Source organism: Excalfactoria chinensis, chromosome 14 (genome assembly GCF_039878825.1).
Source record: "Excalfactoria chinensis isolate bCotChi1 chromosome 14, bCotChi1.hap2, whole genome shotgun sequence".
NCBI classification, from domain to species: Eukaryota; Metazoa; Chordata; class Aves; order Galliformes; family Phasianidae; genus Excalfactoria; species Excalfactoria chinensis.
In genome coordinates this window covers 5,262,299-5,282,546 of record NC_092838.1, presented here as the reverse complement: position 1 = coordinate 5,282,546, position 20,248 = coordinate 5,262,299, and the positions used below count along the sequence as shown (strand labels likewise).

Genomic DNA, 20,248 nt, shown 5'->3' with positions numbered 1-20,248 from the left:
TATGAAATCATCCACTAACTCAATAAGACTCAGATGAACTCAGATTAAAAGATCAGTACAGAATTTAGATTTCATTTCTTCTATCACATCCAGTTTGCCCACTGTGGCATTTATGTACACTCGGTTCTTCTGTTCCTCCTACATCACTGCTGAGCCTCCCCATGTGTGAGCTCAGGGCTTCTGCTCAGCAGCAGGGACACAAAGCGACCGTGAAAGAAAGAAAACACGCAAGGAGAACTGACAGGAGAATGAAGGGCAATTGTGATAGCTAAAACAAGCCATTTTTCATTTAAATTGCTCTGATTTCAAGCTGGCCACGTCCCATCAGTGGGCACAAACATTTTTAGTGGTTTTCATTACATTTTTGGATACCTCTTTACTGAAATTAGTGGCTTTCTGCAATGATATGTAGAAGGTGATGAGAATTTAAAATAGCCATATTGTGGGTCTTTTATTTTAAACTCACTTGCTTTCAGTATCCACACTATCATTTAACTAGCAATTACTGAAAACAAAATCCTCCTGAATTTTCATCTGAAATGCCACCTCACTTCATTGGGTTTCTCTAATAAATTCCTGCAGTGACTTACTCTCCACTCTGCTATTTTCCTCTTTTTCCATGTGTTTCTTCCTTCTGCCTTTTAAGGTTCAGGTTTTTTTCAGTCCCATTTTCCACCTGCACGCTATTTTGACTTCTTTGATCTAATCCTTTCCCTGCCTGCCTGGAACTTCATGAAGGTAAGAACATCATGTTTTTTCCATACGTCAGAGTATCTGCTACTTCAGCTCTATACTGGCACTTCTCTACTTCTCTGTTTCCAGTCTGGGGCTGATGAGCATTCTCTATGCTGCAGACTGCTCTGCTGATAATAGAGAACCAGCTGGATTTTGGAACAAGGTGAAACACTGAATATCCTTTTGCTCAATAAATACAGTAGGAGTTCAGAGCTGCATAAACAATGTGAAGAGTAGAACAGCGCTAACAGCAGTGCTCCTACCAGACCTATCATGCATGCGGCACACTATAGCCCTTCATGTCACATTAAAAAAAAGGAGCTTTTAGCTCTGTGACAAAATGCCTTTTATAAACTTACTTGGTAAAATGGAAGCTGCCATTCTGGCTTCCTGCTCAACCCTGAGGTCTGCCAGTGGGAAAACTCATCTCTTTTTGCAGGTAACAGGCAAACCTCCGGTGCAGTTCCAACTTACACTTCCTAAGCCCCAGAGAAATCAATACTCATAATTAAGAGTTTATTCTTCAACCACTGCAGTATTACTAAATGCCAGAGTAATAAACATTGTGCAATCGCTTTCCTATTTGTTGTAGTGCCATATAATGCTCAATCATCCACCAACAGAACTCAGAACCAACTAATCTATTACTTCTAGTGCTAATTAATGAGATCATCAGACTTCTCTAGCAGCACCAAGCAACCTCTTAATGAATTCTGTGAGCCATATTATTTTTTGTAAATTAATCCATCCATTTCTATTCTAAGCCTGGCATCATCCTGTCTGTTCAACAGAATGCCTGGATGCTGCTGACTCAACCTGAACACTGCTTTGTGCATGTGCCAGGCCTTGATACCACGAATCAGCTGACAGAGGACATCACAAGAGGTATTGCTGTGCAGTTCAGCACCCTATTTACCAATATCACATCCATAACATAATCAGACAGCTACCAATACAGCAGGAATCCTGGCCCAAAGCACTTCATAGAGGCGGAGCTCTGCATCCCTGCCTGAGTGCACAGGAGCAGCCCCATTCCCTTCCATGGAACCACTTCTGTCACTGAGCAGTAGTTGCAGGTTTTCTCTGTAGGTTCCCCTGTTCTAACTCCTCAGCACTCGTAATAACCCAGGAGGCTGGAAATATCCAGGTTTGGCTCAGTCTGAAACCTTTTCCATTTTGGTTAGTGCAAAGCAAAGACAGTTCTGCTGTGTTCAGATGGAGACAAGAATGAAAAAATATCTCTGCTTAGAAACTTGAATGTTTCTAACACAACTAGCAGCAGAAGTAGCTGACAGGGTGTATATATATATATATAAAAGCAACAAAACAAACAGCTTTGTTGTAACTTACTGGTGAGCCTTTAGGATCTTATGAGAAGCCTTGGTTCAACAGCCTGAAAATAGCCCCAGTCTCCTGACAGGCACAAGCACCATGCTCAGACCATGGGGGCTCAGTGCAGTACTGGTCACCTCTGCCCAGGTTTTGCCTTTAGCAAAGCACACCTGGCTCCTGCTGCAATTCATTCACATGACTGGTCACACACATACCTTCTCTTACTGGGTTTTAGTGCATTCAGCAAAGCAGAAGAGGTGGAATCTTCCACACTGAGCAGAAGCCCTGTCTGGAACAAAGGGGCTGATGTGGGCAGGCTGGGCCTGCTGTTATGGTGTCAGACAGCAGCACAGGCTGAGAGCAGACAGAGGAGTCCCTGCCTTACAGCTGGACAAGGCCTTGCAGGATATCACTGCAAGTTTCTATGCAGTGAATTCGTGAACAATGAAGCAGTTCTGTGCCCCTGCAGAACTTCAATACAATAAAGGAAAATGGCTACAGTCACAGATTTGGGTTGAGTTTCATTGTAACCCATATGCTGAAGGATCTCTACCTTCACTGAACAGAAAAATAAAGTGCGTATGAAGAGAGGAAGGTGGGAGGTGAGAGGACACAAGGAGAACTGTTTCATATTCACGACTGGATCATAAGACAATGAATTGTTTCTATCTTTTCCGAGGAAAAAAAAAGATGATGGTTTTCTATTTTGGAAATTGAAAGAAAACATTTCCATCCCTGTTCTGTCATCCTCCTGTCAGAGCTGCTTAACTTTTGTGTTCTGTGCACCACTGCAAACGCTCATCCAAGAACCACTGCCCCATTGGGGAGGGTACAGACCATTAGATACAAGAGAAACCTGTGCCAGAAATCGTGGAGGGCATTCTCCACAGCACACGAAGGATTCACACTGAAGAACCCTGAGAACAAAGATTGCTGTTTTCTCTATCCTGAAGCTGTTGCAATAACACAGGACCGTGCAATATCAACCCCAGTGCAGAACTTCAGATTACACGTGTGTGCTATGCCAGCACATTGTGTGAGTGGGATTGCAAAGCACAGAGGCAGCGCTGGGTGCGGAAGCAGCCTGCTGAGCTCCAAATACAAATCCTGCCTTGCCTTGCAGCCAGCCTCAAGGAGTTATTTGAAACCATTGCTATGTTCTGCAAATGACAGCATGATTATCAGACTACTACACTGCTCTCACAACACACACTGATCTTCATTTACTACGATAACTATCAAGCTCACATTTCTGACCGTTCTAATGATGGAAATGGCCACGTTCCCACGATGCACATTGCAGTTACTTGTAGCTCTGCTGCAGCGTTAGCCAGACTTTTCTCCCTTTTGCCACTGATTCTTGAGAAGAAATAAAAGACACCGGAAAGTAACAGGAAATGAATGCTGAATTAGAATGTATTTCCTAATAATAATATTTATAATATCAATTAACAACCAATTACATTTATTAATGCCTTTTAAATTAGTATTACTTTTTTGACTATATACAATGACATTACTAGACTTGAAAGCAAACCCAATGCTACGGAGCAATCAAGACAGCAAGAAAGCAACAAAATCATCACAACACACCCAAAGTGTAACAGAAATACAGCCTTATCAAGTCTCAAGCCTCAAACTAAGATTTAAACCAGTCTTTCTTGCTTTTTCGTAGGTAATTGGCATAATCTGAACAAACCTAGTTAGGCACTGAGAAGGACTGGCACTAACAACACAGCAAAAATAAACCTGCAAACCTGCGGCACGTGTTGGAAAACACTGCCAAAGTTCAGACTTACATTTTATCTGACACTAGCTGCTCTGCAAGTGAAATTAGTAGGAACTTCTTCATAGAGATGGAAGATAAATAGCACACACACAGGCAGCTCCACTCCAGAGCCACATCTCACCCAGCCCCATGGATTTCCAAAGCTGTAGCACTGTGATGAATCTGACTGCTTATAAGAATCTCACATTGTGGAAATCAAAGATGTGTGAGACATCAGAATCACATACCGTGGATATATGCACATTCGGGGTGCATACATATGCACTGTATGCACTGGTGGGTTAGTGAAAAAACAATCATGATTGATATGTTTAAAATAAAACATATGATTAAACGCTACACCTCAGAGACTGGCTTCCCAAATAAATGCAATTTCTGCATTCAGAGCATACATTTTTCTGCCCATGGGCTGACACATAACTGCTCTGAAATATCCCATGTGGCACAGGAAATGGTAAGCAATGGCTTACACAAGGCTGCTCCAAGCAGCAGGGCTGCATCACACGGTCATTCACTTTTTGCTTCCAGCCCTGCTGACCACCAGGCCTGGCCAACTCACCCAGCAACAAAGGCGTTCTGATGAGCAGGAACTGGGGCTGTCAGATAGAATCACAAGACATTTCCAGGACCTGGGCCTTCCCTTTATACTGGCATCCATCACCGCGCTTCTTTTATGTTTCTCTGTATAATGTGCATCAAATCAGCTAATTCTGTGCAATTTAAATTTTTGTAACCTTACCCTGAGTACTTCACGCTTCCTATATGATGTATTTTTCATTTATCTGTCTGAATAGTGACACATTAATTATTTTATCATTGATTAGCTCTTGTACTTCAAGAATACTTGCTATCACGTACGCTACTGAAAGGGTGAGCATGAATAATTTTACCCAACAGGGAAGAAAAAGAGGACCAATTTTCTTCCAGTATATTACTTGTCAGACAGAGAAATAGAACATAATTATGTTGTGACATTTCCAACAGCAAATATATTCTATTGTAAGCAATTAACAGTGGCTCCTTTGGCAGACTTCTGAAGATTACTCATATGGTATGCGAAGCTACAATAACATCTGAATAATAAATAGTGCTGCACTCCTTTAGCTGGATTTCATCATAGATGCATAGGTCAAACAGAGGAGAAAGAGAGGAACGGCAATCCTCACACAAGTGCAAATTGCAGCTCTTCTGGGATGGCCAGCAGTGGGGCTGGGCTGCCTTCCTGGCCACAGTGCCTTCCAGAAGCTGCTGCTGATCAAGGGGGATTAGCGCAGATGGTTTAAGAAGAAAATCATGGAGCATTAATCCTCTAAACATTTCATAGTCAACATATCTTTAATACAATCCCTCTAATCCAATTAGGGCGCCTTGAAAATCATATCTTCAATTCCATGCTGTGTTGGGATCGGCGCTGCAGGCACATGGCTGCTCCCATGGCTGCTCAGCCCCCCGCTTCTGCCATCAGCACAGCCCTGAGCCCCTGCCAATGCTGCAGCACACCATGTGCGTCCATCATATGACAGTCCCTGGCCACGGCTCACCAGATGGGTAACATCTTAAACACCAAACTCCTTTTCATTCATAAAGACATAGACTTAAATACGCGGGAGAAATGCATCATTTTAATTCCCTCTTCTACAACTGGACAGCAACTATTGAGACGTATTACCAGTAAGAGGACTGAGGTCCCAGCAGGTGGGTGGGCATGCCGTCCTTTTACCACTCATCCGCCTGAGCAAACAGGGTTTGCAACCAAGCAGCAAATTACTACCTCATCTATCTCAGCTAGGATGATGCTTTATGTTCTCATGAAAATTATTTGGACTAGTTTCACAAAGATCTATGTATATCCACACTCAGATTTAGGGACAAAGAACAGAGACAAAAGTGCAATATTGTCACTAAAGCAAAGGACTCATCATTCTATTGCTCTGTGCCATTAGCGTACCACCGGCAGAAGAAAATCAAATTGACGGCACAGGAAACTGCTCAACAAAACCAAACTGAAGCATGTGTTTTTTTTTCGTAAACATTTCAGTTTTGCTGTAAAAACGACGACAACAACAAAAGCCAACAACAACAATAAAATAGGCAGAAAAATGACTAAATAAGTTACTGTCTGCAGCTAAAAGAATCCGGGGAGAATTCGTATGAGCAACGCATTCCTGCAGTAACACCATCATTTATAAACCGGAGCTCCAGATTTCCCATGGATTTTAACCAGGCTGTGATGCCTCGGGATGTCAAGGAGCTGCTCCAACAGCAACCTGTAGAGGAGTTTGTCCTCTCCCACAAAAAATGAGTATCTGCCCAATGCTGAAAACTGCAATCTTAACACTGACCTCTAAAGACAAAGATCACAATGGATATTTCCAAGATTACTTCGGCTCTGCACATGCAGCTCCCACCTATGCCAGCACAGAGCCCAGTGCAGGAGTGAGAGCCTCCAGGCACAACACAGCAGTGCAGCACACTGTGAGCAGGGCACAAGCCCAAGGAGTTACATGCTCAAATTAGGGAAAGGAAGTGCTGAAAAAATGCTTTAAAGCTTTAGGTGTAATCCGGACAGCATCGGCTTCCAGTACAATTCTTTCTTCCTGCCACCTGCTCTCCAATACACAGGCTGACTGACCAATCCTGTCACAATGGGAGGCTGAAAAACAAAATACACCATGCTAAGATGTCATTCAGTCCCTCTTTGCTTAAAGTCTGGAGCTCCGAACTAAACAGTTCATTCACAAATTGGCTTTCATGGTAAAGCAGGACAGAAAAACCATCAACTGGCAGCAAAACTGCTAAGGAAAACTCATTTGGGAGATGAGAAAGTGTGAAACACAAGAAACAACTCACAGATTGGCATGTTTATGTAAAAAAAAAAACAAGAGCAGGGAAAGCCCAGGCTCTGGGCAGAGCACAACAGTGACAACCCCAGGCTCACCGGCTGCCCCAGCTGCAGGTCGGTGCAGCCCAGGGCACTGAGCACAGCCCGCAGGTAACAGCAGCACATCTCCAGAAGCTGGGGGATGAGGAGGTGCAGGGGGAAAAGAGACTGGGAGAAAACCCCAACAGTCTGTTGGGAAGCTGGTTTTGAGTCTCTCTATATGCCAGGGGGACAAGTAAGGAACCTAATGCTGGCACCTCTGATGTAAAGAAGGGAAAACACACCAAAGCCACCAGCACAGGACCAGCAGGGTCTCCAGGTGTTTCCAGGTCTCCTATTACTGCTGCAGCTGTGGGCACCTTTACACAGATGTGGAGTTTGTTCTTCCTGTAGCTCAAAGACTACACACCAAAGAGATTCATCTGCTGAATTCATCTCAGCTCATCCCCTGCTATGAGGCAGGAGTCACTCATTTGAAATCAATGGCAAACTGGCAGCATTAAATCAGTATCAAAAGAGAATCAGCACATCTGAGCCACATTCTGCTCAGCTGACTCATGTTTCAGCTCTGAACAATTCTTCATGTATATAAATGCAGATCAACTTTGAGCTTCCTTAACAATTCCCCATTTTAGCCAAAAGAACCGAACGCAACTGAGGGGTAATTTCTTTCAAATATCACTTCTTCTCCATCACACAAAGTACCATCTCCTCCTCAATGCAAAACCAATTTCAGTTCGTGAAATTTCTGTAAACTAATTCAACACGTTATGACCAAATACTTGATGTTCAAGAGGAGAACGTTCTCAGAGCTGAAGAGATCTGAAAGAGGATGCTTGTCTGCTGGCAGCCTTTTTATTCGAACAAAATCACTCCTCATATCCAAACGTCGACCGCTGTGCAAAGGGTTAATACACTGACGTAAAAATACTTTAAAATAACGACTACACCTGACACCACAATTACATTGCCTTAGTGTATAATCCCAAAGGAACAGAGACCTTTTGCCAAAGGTGGCTTGACTGTTAATATGAAACCCAACGTGTGCTCACTTTAATTACGTGCACCTGCTGAGAACATATTACAGAGTCCAGAACGTTAATTCGTTGTCAGCATGACAGCAGGAACCAATATTAAATCTTGCACACCAATCTTTGCGTGCACAAATTTTCCAGATTACCAATTACCGCACAAAACCAAGACATGATGCAAGCACGGTAATCAACATGGAAGTCAAACGGGAACCAAATACTGCAAAGTGCAGCTCAAGCTGGAGCCAGCAGTGGGTACAGGCGATCTCCAGACTGTGCCTCCTGCCTCTGTAACCTGGTCTGACTGTAATCCTGCTTACACTCAGCTCTGTGCTGACATCCAAGGCCTTAATCCTCACCAGCACTGTGGTGATGTGGTGGAACTGATGTTCACGAACCTCATTAGTTGAAGTGTACACTTCAATTGCAAATTTTGCGTAGCGGGATGTAACAGCAGTTCACAGGGACTTGGGGTGGACCTTTTTACTCTTCTCAAGTCTTCAGTCTCTTGCATTTCAAAGACACGTGGAGTGTTTGTGTTCTCCTCTCCTGGTTTCTGGCACCACGCTCATGCTAGGAGCCAGTTGTACCTCCTAACCCACACCAGCATACCAGAAAGGCTTCTGTATCAGACACATTCAGATCCACTTTTAATTAATAGATATATTCATGCATCATTCAGTATTCTGTAAGGAAAGTGCCTGGAGTATGAAGGGAAGGGCCCCAGCGCTCACCACTGAGCTAACCCTGGGGAGCCAAGACATAAATCCAGCTCTGAAGGCAGCACAGACCCAGCCAACACTTCTAACTGCTTCTTTGCCTGCCTTTTTGTTGCTTTACTGATGCATAATTAATTAATAGCTACTGCGCCTTCCCAACAGAGCATTTTAAATAACAGTTAAATTTCTTTATGGATGATTATGAGTCATAAAAGTATGCCTGGATGTTCAAAGCAATAAACAAGCCCAGGTAGGGAGCCCAACCCGCTGAGGTAACTGTTCTTTCAAGCCTGAAGTTGTGGGGATACAAAATGCCTGCTGCACAGCACTGTGCCATTCCCAGTCTGGCTTTATCCAATTAATCTGTAGAAATGTAACATTTGCTGAATGGCAAACACCATTCGAAAAGAACATGAACCGCTGAGGTTCAGTGCCTCACTGAAATGCGGTGGCACCAATTTAGACCAGCTCCAAGTTATCACTTTCAGTTCTCAACTAAGATAATGCAAGTTGTCAAATCACAATTATTTCTACTCAAGATTTATGCAAGTGATGAAATATGCCTTCTCAGCTTTGAAACGTACTCAGGGATGATGGATAGTTTTTCTTTTTTGCCTGAATTCTGAACAAACTCGGATTTGAAGGTATTTTTAGTGCAACTTCATGCTACTGCAGACAGATAGCGTTAGGTTAAGTTGAAATAAATTCATATTGCTTTAAGATGCAAACACACTTGGACATCCCATTTCTCTGGATGATAGTATTTTCCACCTCCATGTCCAAACCCAAAAGGCTTTCTATTATTCAAAGAAAACTGCAGCATTGGTGTTCAACAATATTTCCTTCCTTAAGAAAGGAAAGGAACTTTCACTGCATATTCGCTCTCCCTTAGGTTTAGTTATCATCTGAATGAGGATTTCATTTCTTTTCCCAGTCTTATCCATCAAGGGACAAATCCAGGTGCCGTCCTGTGGTTTTGTTTCCAGCTCTCACAAGACCAAGTGCTTCCCTCCCCTCCACTGATCCCCTGCTTATTTTTACATTGGCTATGAATCCCTTGAAAGCAGCTCTGGGATGTGAGAAGGGCTCAGCATGGGCGGGCAGCCCAAGGAATCCATGTCTTCCAGCAGAACCAGGAGGAGCAGCCAGCAGTGCCCTGAGGGAACATGTGGGTCCCCCAGCAGCCAAGCCAGCCAGCCCCGGGCTGCTCACTGCTGAGAACATTCTTAGTGAGCATCCAAAGCAAACAGCTCGCCTTCATCTCCCCAGACAAACTACTGCCATACTCTTTTTCTTCCTAATATTTCTGTCTTCTAATTCTTCTAACTTACTGCTGAATCCTTCTATGGGGATTCATAGCAAATACAGCGAATAATATCTTTCCTACTTTCAGATATTAAGATGGATCATTATTCCTCCTGACATGTTAGAAGATATTTATCAGTATGAGTTATGAGGCCTTTCTGACTGTGAAGATTTAAACATCGATTTAATGCCAACTTAAAGACTCCTAAAAGTGTTGGAGATTGCATTAGATAAATAATTTAACAATAAAAGGTATATCAAGGCAGACATTATTGCAACCTTCTGCCAATCAATCACCATTTTCCATGTTTATCCAATTTCCATCTCAAGGATCTGTACATCAAATTGCCTAGACATATAGGACACAACTGAAATAACTTCATCACTGAATAAAATTGCATGGCCATTAAAATTCTCTAAAATCAAGATAGCTGACATTATGTTAAATATTGGCTTCAGTTCCGCAGGGTAATAAATTCTGACCTAAATCCAATCTTTCATGGATAGCTGATTCAAAATGAAAAATTACTGTTTAGTCATTTTACCTTAGGAAAATTTCTATGGAAACCAAACACAGCCCGGGGCGGACTCTGAAATATATGATAATTAAAAACACAACTCCCATCCTAGGAATCCTGAAACAAAGTGAATGGATTTGTTGTGGTGCACAAATATCAGACGCATTAATAGCTACCAAATTGAGATGTTGTGCCTCTCCCTGGTCTCTGATGCAGAAGCAATCAATCAATGTATGGCACAGCTCACACACCTTACAGCCAGCAGGAACCCCTGAAGCTCTTGCAACAGGGCAAAAGTGCTGGGCTGGGCAGATAAAGGCAGAGAAGTACTGCAGCAGAACTCTGCTCTGATCTCACATTTGGGCATTGCTGTGGACTCAGAAAAACACTTATTATTCTGTATATTCTGTAGCTATACTACTAACACACTTCGCTTTCAATATTTCATGGGAATCTTGGGTCTGTCTTCATCTCCTGGCAGGAAACAGTAGAATTATGCAAAAAAATACCTCAGCTCCACATAGCCAGCCTCTGCTGTGGCTTGGCAAACCCAGCATGTGCTACACGGAAGTCTTGTTATTCCCAATTAATCTCAGCAGCTGCCTCAGCTCTCATTAGCCGTTTGCTTATGCTGGCTGGCAAGGTGGGCAACTGAGCCAGGCTTGGCTCTCCTGCCCAGCTCTCCCTTTTGTAAGGGAGTAATCCTTACCATGCTCTCAAGTAAGTGATCAAAGATGACTCCTCCTCAGACACAGGGAATGACTTTGGTCCAGATCTTCAAAGATGTTCAAAGACTTACAGAAGTGCAATTAATGAGAAATTATTTCCAATTATTTCAGAGCACCTACACCTAGATCCCATGCAATATAAAAAATACAAACAGATAACACATGCATTGCAGTAAATTCTTCCTTTAAACTTCGTTTTTCCTCCCTACCATTCAGTGAATTACCCAGAATGAATCACAGCTCACAAATAGATGGAGAACATGGAAATGTTCAGTTCTGTTTAGTCATGTTACTGTCAAGCTCACCAATATTATGCAGCACAGTAATACACAACATACACAGAAGATTTCAGTCTAAAAGCGGTTGAAAATACTCCGTTGCACAGTAGTAGCTACAGGCTGGCTGGAAGCCTTGATTTCCAATTAAAAGCACAGATGAGTAAGCAGCAAGAGCAGTGCTTCAGCTGCAATTTACAACAGAAGGGTGCATTCTCACTGGCAAAGTGTTTCTCTAGTGTTCTGATGAGTTACACAAATGAATCAAGACTTCAACAAAACACTTTGCCCTCAGTTTGGGCAAGCAAGTGTCCAGTAAACAGAAGCAATCACCTTGCAGCAATGAGGATGATACAAGCAATTACAGTTAGAATTAGCTACTGGCAGAGCTGTCTGGCTCAGCAATGAGGTTTCCCATGAGCTCCCACCATCCTTACAGTGACATCCACTGGAGGGATGGAGATTGGAGAGCAGCCACCACAAGAACTGGTTGTGAGGATCTGGCTCCGGTGAGCTCTGGGAGAGGGAAAAAAAAAATTCCTCAGCCTCCTTGGAGGCTGGTGAGAAAACCAGAGAAGGAAAATAATGGAATTCTGGCATGGACTTTTCAATAGGGCCAGGACTTGAAAATCAAGATCTCGCTAGGAACAGTTTGTGAGTAAGACTGAAAATAGAACATGTTAGAGTTGCATGTGCATTAGAGCAGATACTGGGAGTTGAAGCACTACTTTTCCTTGTGTAGGTGCCAATCAGGAATGACTTCTTAGACACAACTGGATGATAAATCAGTGACTTATCATGGATATTAAAGCAGAGAATCAGGGCTATTCACATCTAACAAGCTCCTGAACACCCAAAGACAAGCATTTATCTGGAAGACTAAACACACATGGAGCAATTTCAAATCTTATCCGAGGTTGCACCCCTACAGTCTCTTGTCATTCATTTTTTCTATAGCAGTCTTGATTACTCAGGGAGAAAAAAGACTGATGTTTTAAAACTACCTTCTGTGTAAGAAATACTTGCACAGAAACAACTAAATCGTGGTTTTCTTAAAATAGCATTAATGTCCCACAAGATTGGCTTCATGCCTAGACTGCTGGCATTTTAATTCAGGGTAGATCCCTTCAGCAACTCCTCCTCATTCCCAAGGAAAAACACTACAAAACAGCCTCAGGTCTCATAAGGCCCAGTGACTCCATAAATATATCAAATACGTGTACTCGTCTGAAAACGTGCTTGAAACAGGGTATATTCCCTTTAACTGCATACCAAATCCTGGAGCAAACTCTGTGAACAGTCAAGGCATCTATTTCAAGCAGCCACAAGGCAGGAAAATTCTCTGGGCCAACTCAGAGGAGGAAATTAAATGTAAAGGCTTTTACCTCCCATTATTTCGAAGCAATGCAGGCTATGCCTCTGTCTTCAAACCGAACAGTGGCTGCTTTGAGCTGCAGCTAACACGGGATTGCTGAGACACAGCAGTCCCCTCTCCTCAAAGCAACAGCTCATCAGATGGAGGTTCCTGTGAAAACCAGTATTCCTTTCCCATGCTTAGAGTACACAGTTTAGAAATGCAGAGCTGAATCAGTAGCAAGTCAGCCCCAGCAATCTCCTTCTACCTTTGGTGACAAAGACACAACACTGAAAGCAAACCTGAAAGTTACTGTTGCCCATTAACATTTAATGCATACCAGTGACACTCACGGTTTTATTATGGTTGCAAGATCAGTTTAGGGAAGAACTAACATTAATGCTGCTCACACAACCTTAATTTAAACTGGATTCAGTCCTACTGGGCTTCGTACCGCACAGCTTCCTGCTCAGCACTGAATAGGAGAACTTAGATGCAATGCTTTCACTTAAAAATTTATCCACTGAATCATTGCAATGATTCCACATTGAAAGCCTAACAGTTATTTTACATGAAAAACCGCTGGCATGGCTTGAGTTTTCCTACCACAAAACACTTTTAAAACATATTTCCTGATTTTCTATATTTTTCATTTAAAACCCCAGCAGCTCCCACAACCAACCTCCTTTTGCTTCAATCATATCCATCTCATCCCCACTGCTCCAACGATGCACACTGCAGGATCATGGGAGCATTGGCCACTGCTCAAGCACTTTCCTTTCATCTCTGTACACACGCAGTAATCTTTATCAAAGTGCTCACTAAGCCCCTGCTGCCCACTTGGCCGTTAGCTGCTCCCACACCTGCCCAGCTGCCCCTCTAATGCTCCCTAAACTGGCAGCATTTTCCAGAATGGCGATTTGGTGACAACTAGGGCTGCTGGGTGTGAATTTTTCAGCCTTCCTGCCCTTTGTTTCTTGCGCTGTGCAGTGCTCTCAGCACTTCCTTAAGATGCCATTTGCCAATACTTGTCTGCCCTCAAGTTTGCTGCCCTGTTCATTTCCCTTACAAGATGTGCACATACTTTCCATCTACAAAGATGTCCAGTTTCTGACACACTGTTCAGTTTCAGCTTCTGAGGATAAACCATTAATTTGGTTCCCTTCCCCAGGAACTTCTTTTCCACAAGCAAAGAGAAGTGTTTGGGCAGCTTTTGCATCAAGACAGCATTGCCCTTCTGTTCCAATGACCAAGTGCTCTAGGCACACAATAAAAACACAGCCTTTTTATCTGATGCCTGACTGAAAATCCAGTCCACTGGCAGCAGCTTAGCTGCACTTTGGCTCCCAGCACATACGTGTACTTGTGGCACAGAGGCTATTCTTTGGTCTCCATCCATACAATGAGGTAGGGTCCATTTTCAGCTAAAACAACTGTCTTTCCATTACTCAGCCATATTCTAATTTTATCTGTCAAAACATGCACATGTGGCAATAAAAAAGTCAACCTGAGAATCACTACCACTGTGCATTACTACTGATACCTCTTTTTCCTCTTTACAGCACTACAGCTTCATTCATTTCAGTATTGCTGGCTCTCCTTCACACGTAGCTAAGGGCACACAGGAGGCACACCACATTTCAGAAGCTCACTTCACCTAAAACTCAAGCACTGAATCTTGAAACTGTCTTTTATAATGAAAGAAGTGCTGGAACACAGTTTCCAGAAGAGAACACAATCTCTCTACATGGTGTAATTACAACTTGGTGTTCTGCAGAATAACGGCACATGGCTTAAATGCTATTAATTGTAAGCAGTTTTGTTCCACAGGATGTTGCTCGCTGATAACTACTCAATTAGTGTTATTTTGCAATTAGTCTACTCACAGTAAATTTATTGCAACCAGAGTCATCTATGGTGCAGCAAATTAAAATGCTGTCTGGGCTGTATGTGCAGTGGCTCTTATATGCTTCTTAAACCGTGCGTAGCTCATCACAGTTATTTTGTCACACTGACAGATTAGAGGTGCAGGAAAGCAGCAGCCACTGGCACTGACAAGCCTGAAACCAGGAGAAAAAGATAAATTTGGGGTCCAGTCACCTTTAGATCAAACCCAGCGAGTACAAAAACGCAATGCCAAAATTGTGAGAGCTAAACAAAGGCATGCATTTACATGTCACTGTGCGCTTACCCATGCGTATACAGAGGGTGAAATTTAATATTTGCTTAGTTAAAGCTCCCATTCTTCTAAAATTATACAGAGGATTCTCCCATTTCCATGCTTTGAAGAACTGCTCTGCTCCACCTTGTGAGTATTTGGCATCTGTGAGGTTTATCCCCTCTCTTCCTGCAAATCAACTTCCTTCTGCAGAGTGCTTTGAAGTGTTCAGCTACACACACTGCAGGCATACAGACTGCCACTACCTGTGCATATTATACAGTAAACAGAGCACCAGAGCCCTTTTCTCACGTCTTGAAAATAGAAAAAAAGTGGTGTTTTCTAACACGAAATGGAGCACTCTCCTCAGGAGCACGTGAGAAATGCCAATCTCCTGCCTCAATGTGCCAGAGCAGTCACTAAGAGACTCAAGGGAAAGCAGTTTGATCTGCAAAGAACTTTTTCAGTGCTGATGAATTATGTGGAAACAGAGTAGATGGATTATTTTTCTACTTTATTTATGAGTTGGGTTTACACCATAGGGATGAACATTGCAGAAAACTGCTAAGACAACAGTAGAGCCAACGGGAAATAAATTGGGCTCACTTGAGGCAGCTTTCCTGGGGACTTTTCTTTTGCCAGAACTACATCTTAGAAACCACCTCTCAAAGAAACTGTTACTTATTTTTGGTCTATCCAGAGCCACAGATCTGGGTCAAGCATAAACCCAGATGGATAATTAACAATAAGGATTAGGCCAGAGATAGAGCAGCCCGTAGAAGCTGAAACCCAGGAGGGCTGATGCAGAAACCACCCAGCATCAAACCTGATGACTCACAAATCCAGTACCAAGCACTAAGGAGTACTGTGCATCCAGCTAACTTGCATGCCAAGGGACTCAGAGCTGTCATGATTCACACTGGAGCAAAAAGCAGAGAATTCAGGGACTGATGCAGCCTGCAGGCCCAAAGTTGGGCTACTTTAATTGCAGAAGGAAGATCAGCAAGGAAAAGTCCCAGCTTGAGTATACATACCTCTCTTTGGAGTTATGCAATTGTAACTGTATTGCTGCTCAAATTTTAAGTCACATAGGGTCAGCATGGCCATCCTAAACTGCACCCTTCCCATGGGAATAACGGACTCTGATGGGAAATAATGTGGCACATATCACTTGTGCTTTGCCAAAGAGGTTTAAGATTAGATTATTTTAAAGCCAAGAATTCACATTTCAACTTCCACTTTTTATCGGTGCATCTGATCTAGAGGAGGGCCATGGACAAGGGAGACAGCTTTGCTGAACAGAACTGAGTCCAGCTCATCTGGGGAGTCAGTGCCTGCATGGCTGGAGACCGGGCTGGAGATGGGCCCAGCAAGGAAGCAGAAAGCCCTGCTGTCTGTAGGCTGCTGTTCTCCACATCACATCTGAAAAGCACTGAACTCCCCAGAGGGATGGCATCAGAATTACTTTCCCCCCTTACCTTCACTGACTGTATTTCCCCTCAAAACACACCTCTACCAGCTCCAAACACTCCCTTCAAAGCAAAGTGACTTACAAGCTGCCTGCTGCCCTGATCTTAGCTTTGACTACTGGCGTCAACAATCCCTTCTTTTACACTGAAGATGGTTATATTCAATTTTTATTTTATTTATTTATTTTTTTTTTGCCTATTGCCATTGGAAATAAAGTATTTGAAAGAAAAAAAAAAAATGAGCCTCTAAGATTCTGTTCCTGCTGATAACGATTCAAGTGAATGTACAACTGAACATTTATGACATCCAGCTGGATGGAGTCATGTCCATGATTGATAGCAACGCTGAACAACTTTGTGGCTTTGATCAACCAAGACAGGATCCAATGGGATTAAATGTTGGATGACATCTCAATGGAAACTATAGCACCAGGAACACATTTATACATAGAGATAATGGATGAATGTGCTTCTACAACGCATAAATATTTAAACTTTGCAGCTCTGCTGAAAATGGACAGGAAATCTTTTTTCAAACCAAACTGAAAGGGATAGTGCTTGCATGCTAAAAATAAAGACTAACAAGTGCCGGGATGTCTGACTTTTGCTGACAAACACCACATAGCTTTTTTGATGCATAAACTGGCAAATTGTCTATACAGATCTCCCCCCTACCAGCCATCTTGACAACAGGGTGTCTTATGTTCCCAAAAGTTGATAGCCAGTGTTTCGCAAATGTCTCCTAATGAAGCTCAATGCCTTTTAGGCATAACTGGAACTGATGACACCTTCAACCAAGGATGTGGCTAACAGCAGCAGCACGTTCTGCACAGGGCAAGAAAGGTTTGAGATCACAAAACAGAACTCAATCTGTGGATCCTTAACGGGGCTGTAAAATTTAACAGAGCAACCAAGTTGTATCATAATAGAAGACTGATGGCTGAACTGGAATCAGTCCTGAACTCTAAGACCTACTGATAAGCACTGCACACCTTCAATTTGGGGGTTCCTACAAGTCTATCTTATTAGCCCTGTATTTGGATGTTTCAGAAGTCACTGCCAAACCCGGTTCTCCTCCATAGCTCTGAGGTCCCAGCCTGCCTATGCACTGACATCACCTGCATAAGCAATTCATGTCCCACACAAAATGCTGCTGCTTTATCACTTCCCCACAGCAGAGCTCCCAAGTCTGTTCCAGAGCAACCCTACATGCAACACAAGACGTACAGACTTCTCTGCCAATGAAATCTGGCTGTTGAAGCAGTAAACTTCAGCTGTCAGCACGGGCAGCAGGAAATAACCCCGAGGCAAAGAAAAGTCAACATTTTCCATAAAGATCCATCTGGCTAAGTTAATACTTTCCCAAATTATTCTTCTTAAACAGGACTCACTGCCTAAAATAAAAATCTGAATGAAACTTAATCACTGTTAACCCAAAAAAACTGCACCCACATTCTTTCTACACTTAATATTTTAATATTTTAACTCATGAACTGCTAATAAATTAATGTGTATTTTAAGATAAAAGCATACTGGACAATGACTCCATTTCACTATGGCTCTGGAGGGAAACTCAGTGATGCTGAGACTGCCATCAATGCCTGATTTTACTGATTTCTTACCTTTAAGCTGTTCTGGTTTTACTCTCTGTTCACCTTGTTTTGCCTTCCCTGTCTCTCTCCCTGCTTCACACTGAACACCACATCTTCTACTTGCTCCATTAATTCTTTATCTCCAATATATTGAATTTTACCATGATAACAAAGGAATAAATACACCAAAAGATATGTTGTAAAAAAAAAAATTACACAAAAAACACCAAAAAAACAAACACAGCCACAAAACAACAGTCACGGAGGTGGGAAATGAGGTGCCAATGCCATTCACTGTGGTAATATGCAACATCTAAGTTAAAAGCTTAAACTTCTATTAGAGAGAGATGTTCCTCCGGGGCACCTCCTTTTTTCCCCACTCTCTGTAAAAAGAGTTTGACAACCAAATACAGCCAAGAGCACCAAGATCCTCCTCTTCTTCTCCTCCATCCCACACTGAGTCTACCCAACCACAACCACTGCTCTGAGATGGCACAACAAACAGGTAAGCTGTCAGGCTTAGAAGATGTAAGTAAATACTCCTTATGAAATAAACTAAACATTCCTTTAAAACGAGCACTTTACTATGGTGGAAGTTTACAGCTGAGTAAATGGCAGCTCATGAAGCGTTCTTACTGAAAGGCAGAAATGGGCTAGTGAAATATGCAAAGCGAAACCAAGCAGAGAGACTCCTGATGTATCTGACTGCACACAGGAACCACAAGCAACAAATCAAAGCCCGACTTCAGCAACAGTTGGCACCTGACTCTCTACAGTAGTAGTTTTGGAAATTATTTTAGCTGATTAAAGATCATTAAAAACAGAAGCGAGTCACAGAACTGAATTATTATTTTTTTTATGCTTAAAAAAGTAGTTATGTTTCTTACAGTTATCTATTAGTTTAGTGGCTCTGGTTCTTAGCTAAAATTCCACTGCAGAAAAGCAGGCAACTCAGTAACAAGATGTGCACCTCAACTGTGCTTTTCTGCATCTGTAGATGAAGAACTAAAAGAAATCAAAGTAGCAGATAAATTCTAATATCACATGGCACAATAAAAATCTGGGGGAAGTGACAAGAAATTCAGAGTGAATCTACAAAGGACCCTGTGATACCCATAGAACTTCCTGCTTAAAACATCCTCAGATTCTTTCTAGCTTTCACAGACTAGAGAATGACATCACGTTTCTGCAGCAAATCCCGTTTCTTGTCATTAGGAATCCATTTCAATCATATAAAACCTTACCCCCAAGATACTGCTTTATTTTCTCCTTCACCGCCTCCCAACTTACCCTCCAGCGTACAGAAACGTGTCACCTTCTCCGGCATCAGCTTTTCATGCTTGTGCTGACAGTACACATCCGCGATCTCCTGCCGACACTGCTTAGTCTTTGCCCGGGACATGGCTGAGATTGCCTCTTTGCCCGTTACCTCACACTTGGGGGGCTGGTCGTACCTCAGTTCAGGAGAGCTGTTTGCAGTTCTTTTCAGAGGCTGCTGTCTGGGAGATGTGTGCATGTCCTTCAGGCTGCTGTCACTGCTGTTCTTTCCAGGCTTATCACTCAACTGCAACACCTCGTTGGAGCTCTTCCCCAGAAGCGAGTTCTCCTTTACCTTCTCCTCTTCCAGTTTCTTTCTCAAATGCTCCTTTTGCTTGCTAAGGGGCTTTTTCACCAGCTCAGACTGGTGTTTTTGCCTCTGAGTCCTGGGAGCAAAGTTACTGTTATCAATATTTTCAAAGTCCTTGGGGACCGAATTCTCATTATTGCTGTCTGTTCGTGTTTTCTCTTTTGGTCGGTGGGAAAAATAGCCATCCTATAAACAGGGAGAAAAATTACACTTTTCTTACTACAATACTCACGTTCCATGCATCACAAGCATTTCATACATGAAAATAACAATAAATTATAATCCAGCCTACTGGAAAATGCCACATTAGGATTCATGACAGAAAGGTTTGGCTGAGGAAGTCACCTGAGCTGCTGATATCAGAGCAGGCAACCACATCACCCACTGCCCTTCATCTCTGAGCTGGGCCTGACTCCATCTGAGATGGAACAGGGGGTTTATACAGGCTTGTGAGCAGCTGTTGACTAGAGAAGACTTCATCCTGACACCATTAAAATCAATAGCAAAGCTCTCCAGAAAGGTCCAGGCAGGACCCCGACCACCAGTCCTCACCAAAGCAGCCCCCATCTCCACGCCAGGATGAACATCCTGTCCATAAAGACTATAATGTTCAAAACACACTATATTAAGGAAAGGAAATGGACATAGTGCAATGTTTGTCTGCTGCAGAATAACGCCGGCCTTCATGATTACCACCTTCCACCTGTTACCATGGAAACTCAGCCCAGCACTGAC

General features: G+C 42.8%; 1 protein-coding gene across 3 annotated transcripts in view; it reads right to left on the bottom strand.

Moving 5' to 3' along the window:
- The window catches only part of XYLT1 (xylosyltransferase 1), a 137,697-nt gene that overhangs the window by 54,460 nt on the left and 62,989 nt on the right, over positions 1-20,248 (bottom strand). For all 3 annotated transcript variants that reach the window (XM_072349150.1, XM_072349149.1, XM_072349151.1), the window contains exon 2: positions 19,177-19,699. In XM_072349150.1, the coding sequence (XP_072205251.1) occupies positions 19,177-19,699 (523 nt within the window). The remainder of the gene's footprint in view (positions 1-19,176; positions 19,700-20,248) is intronic.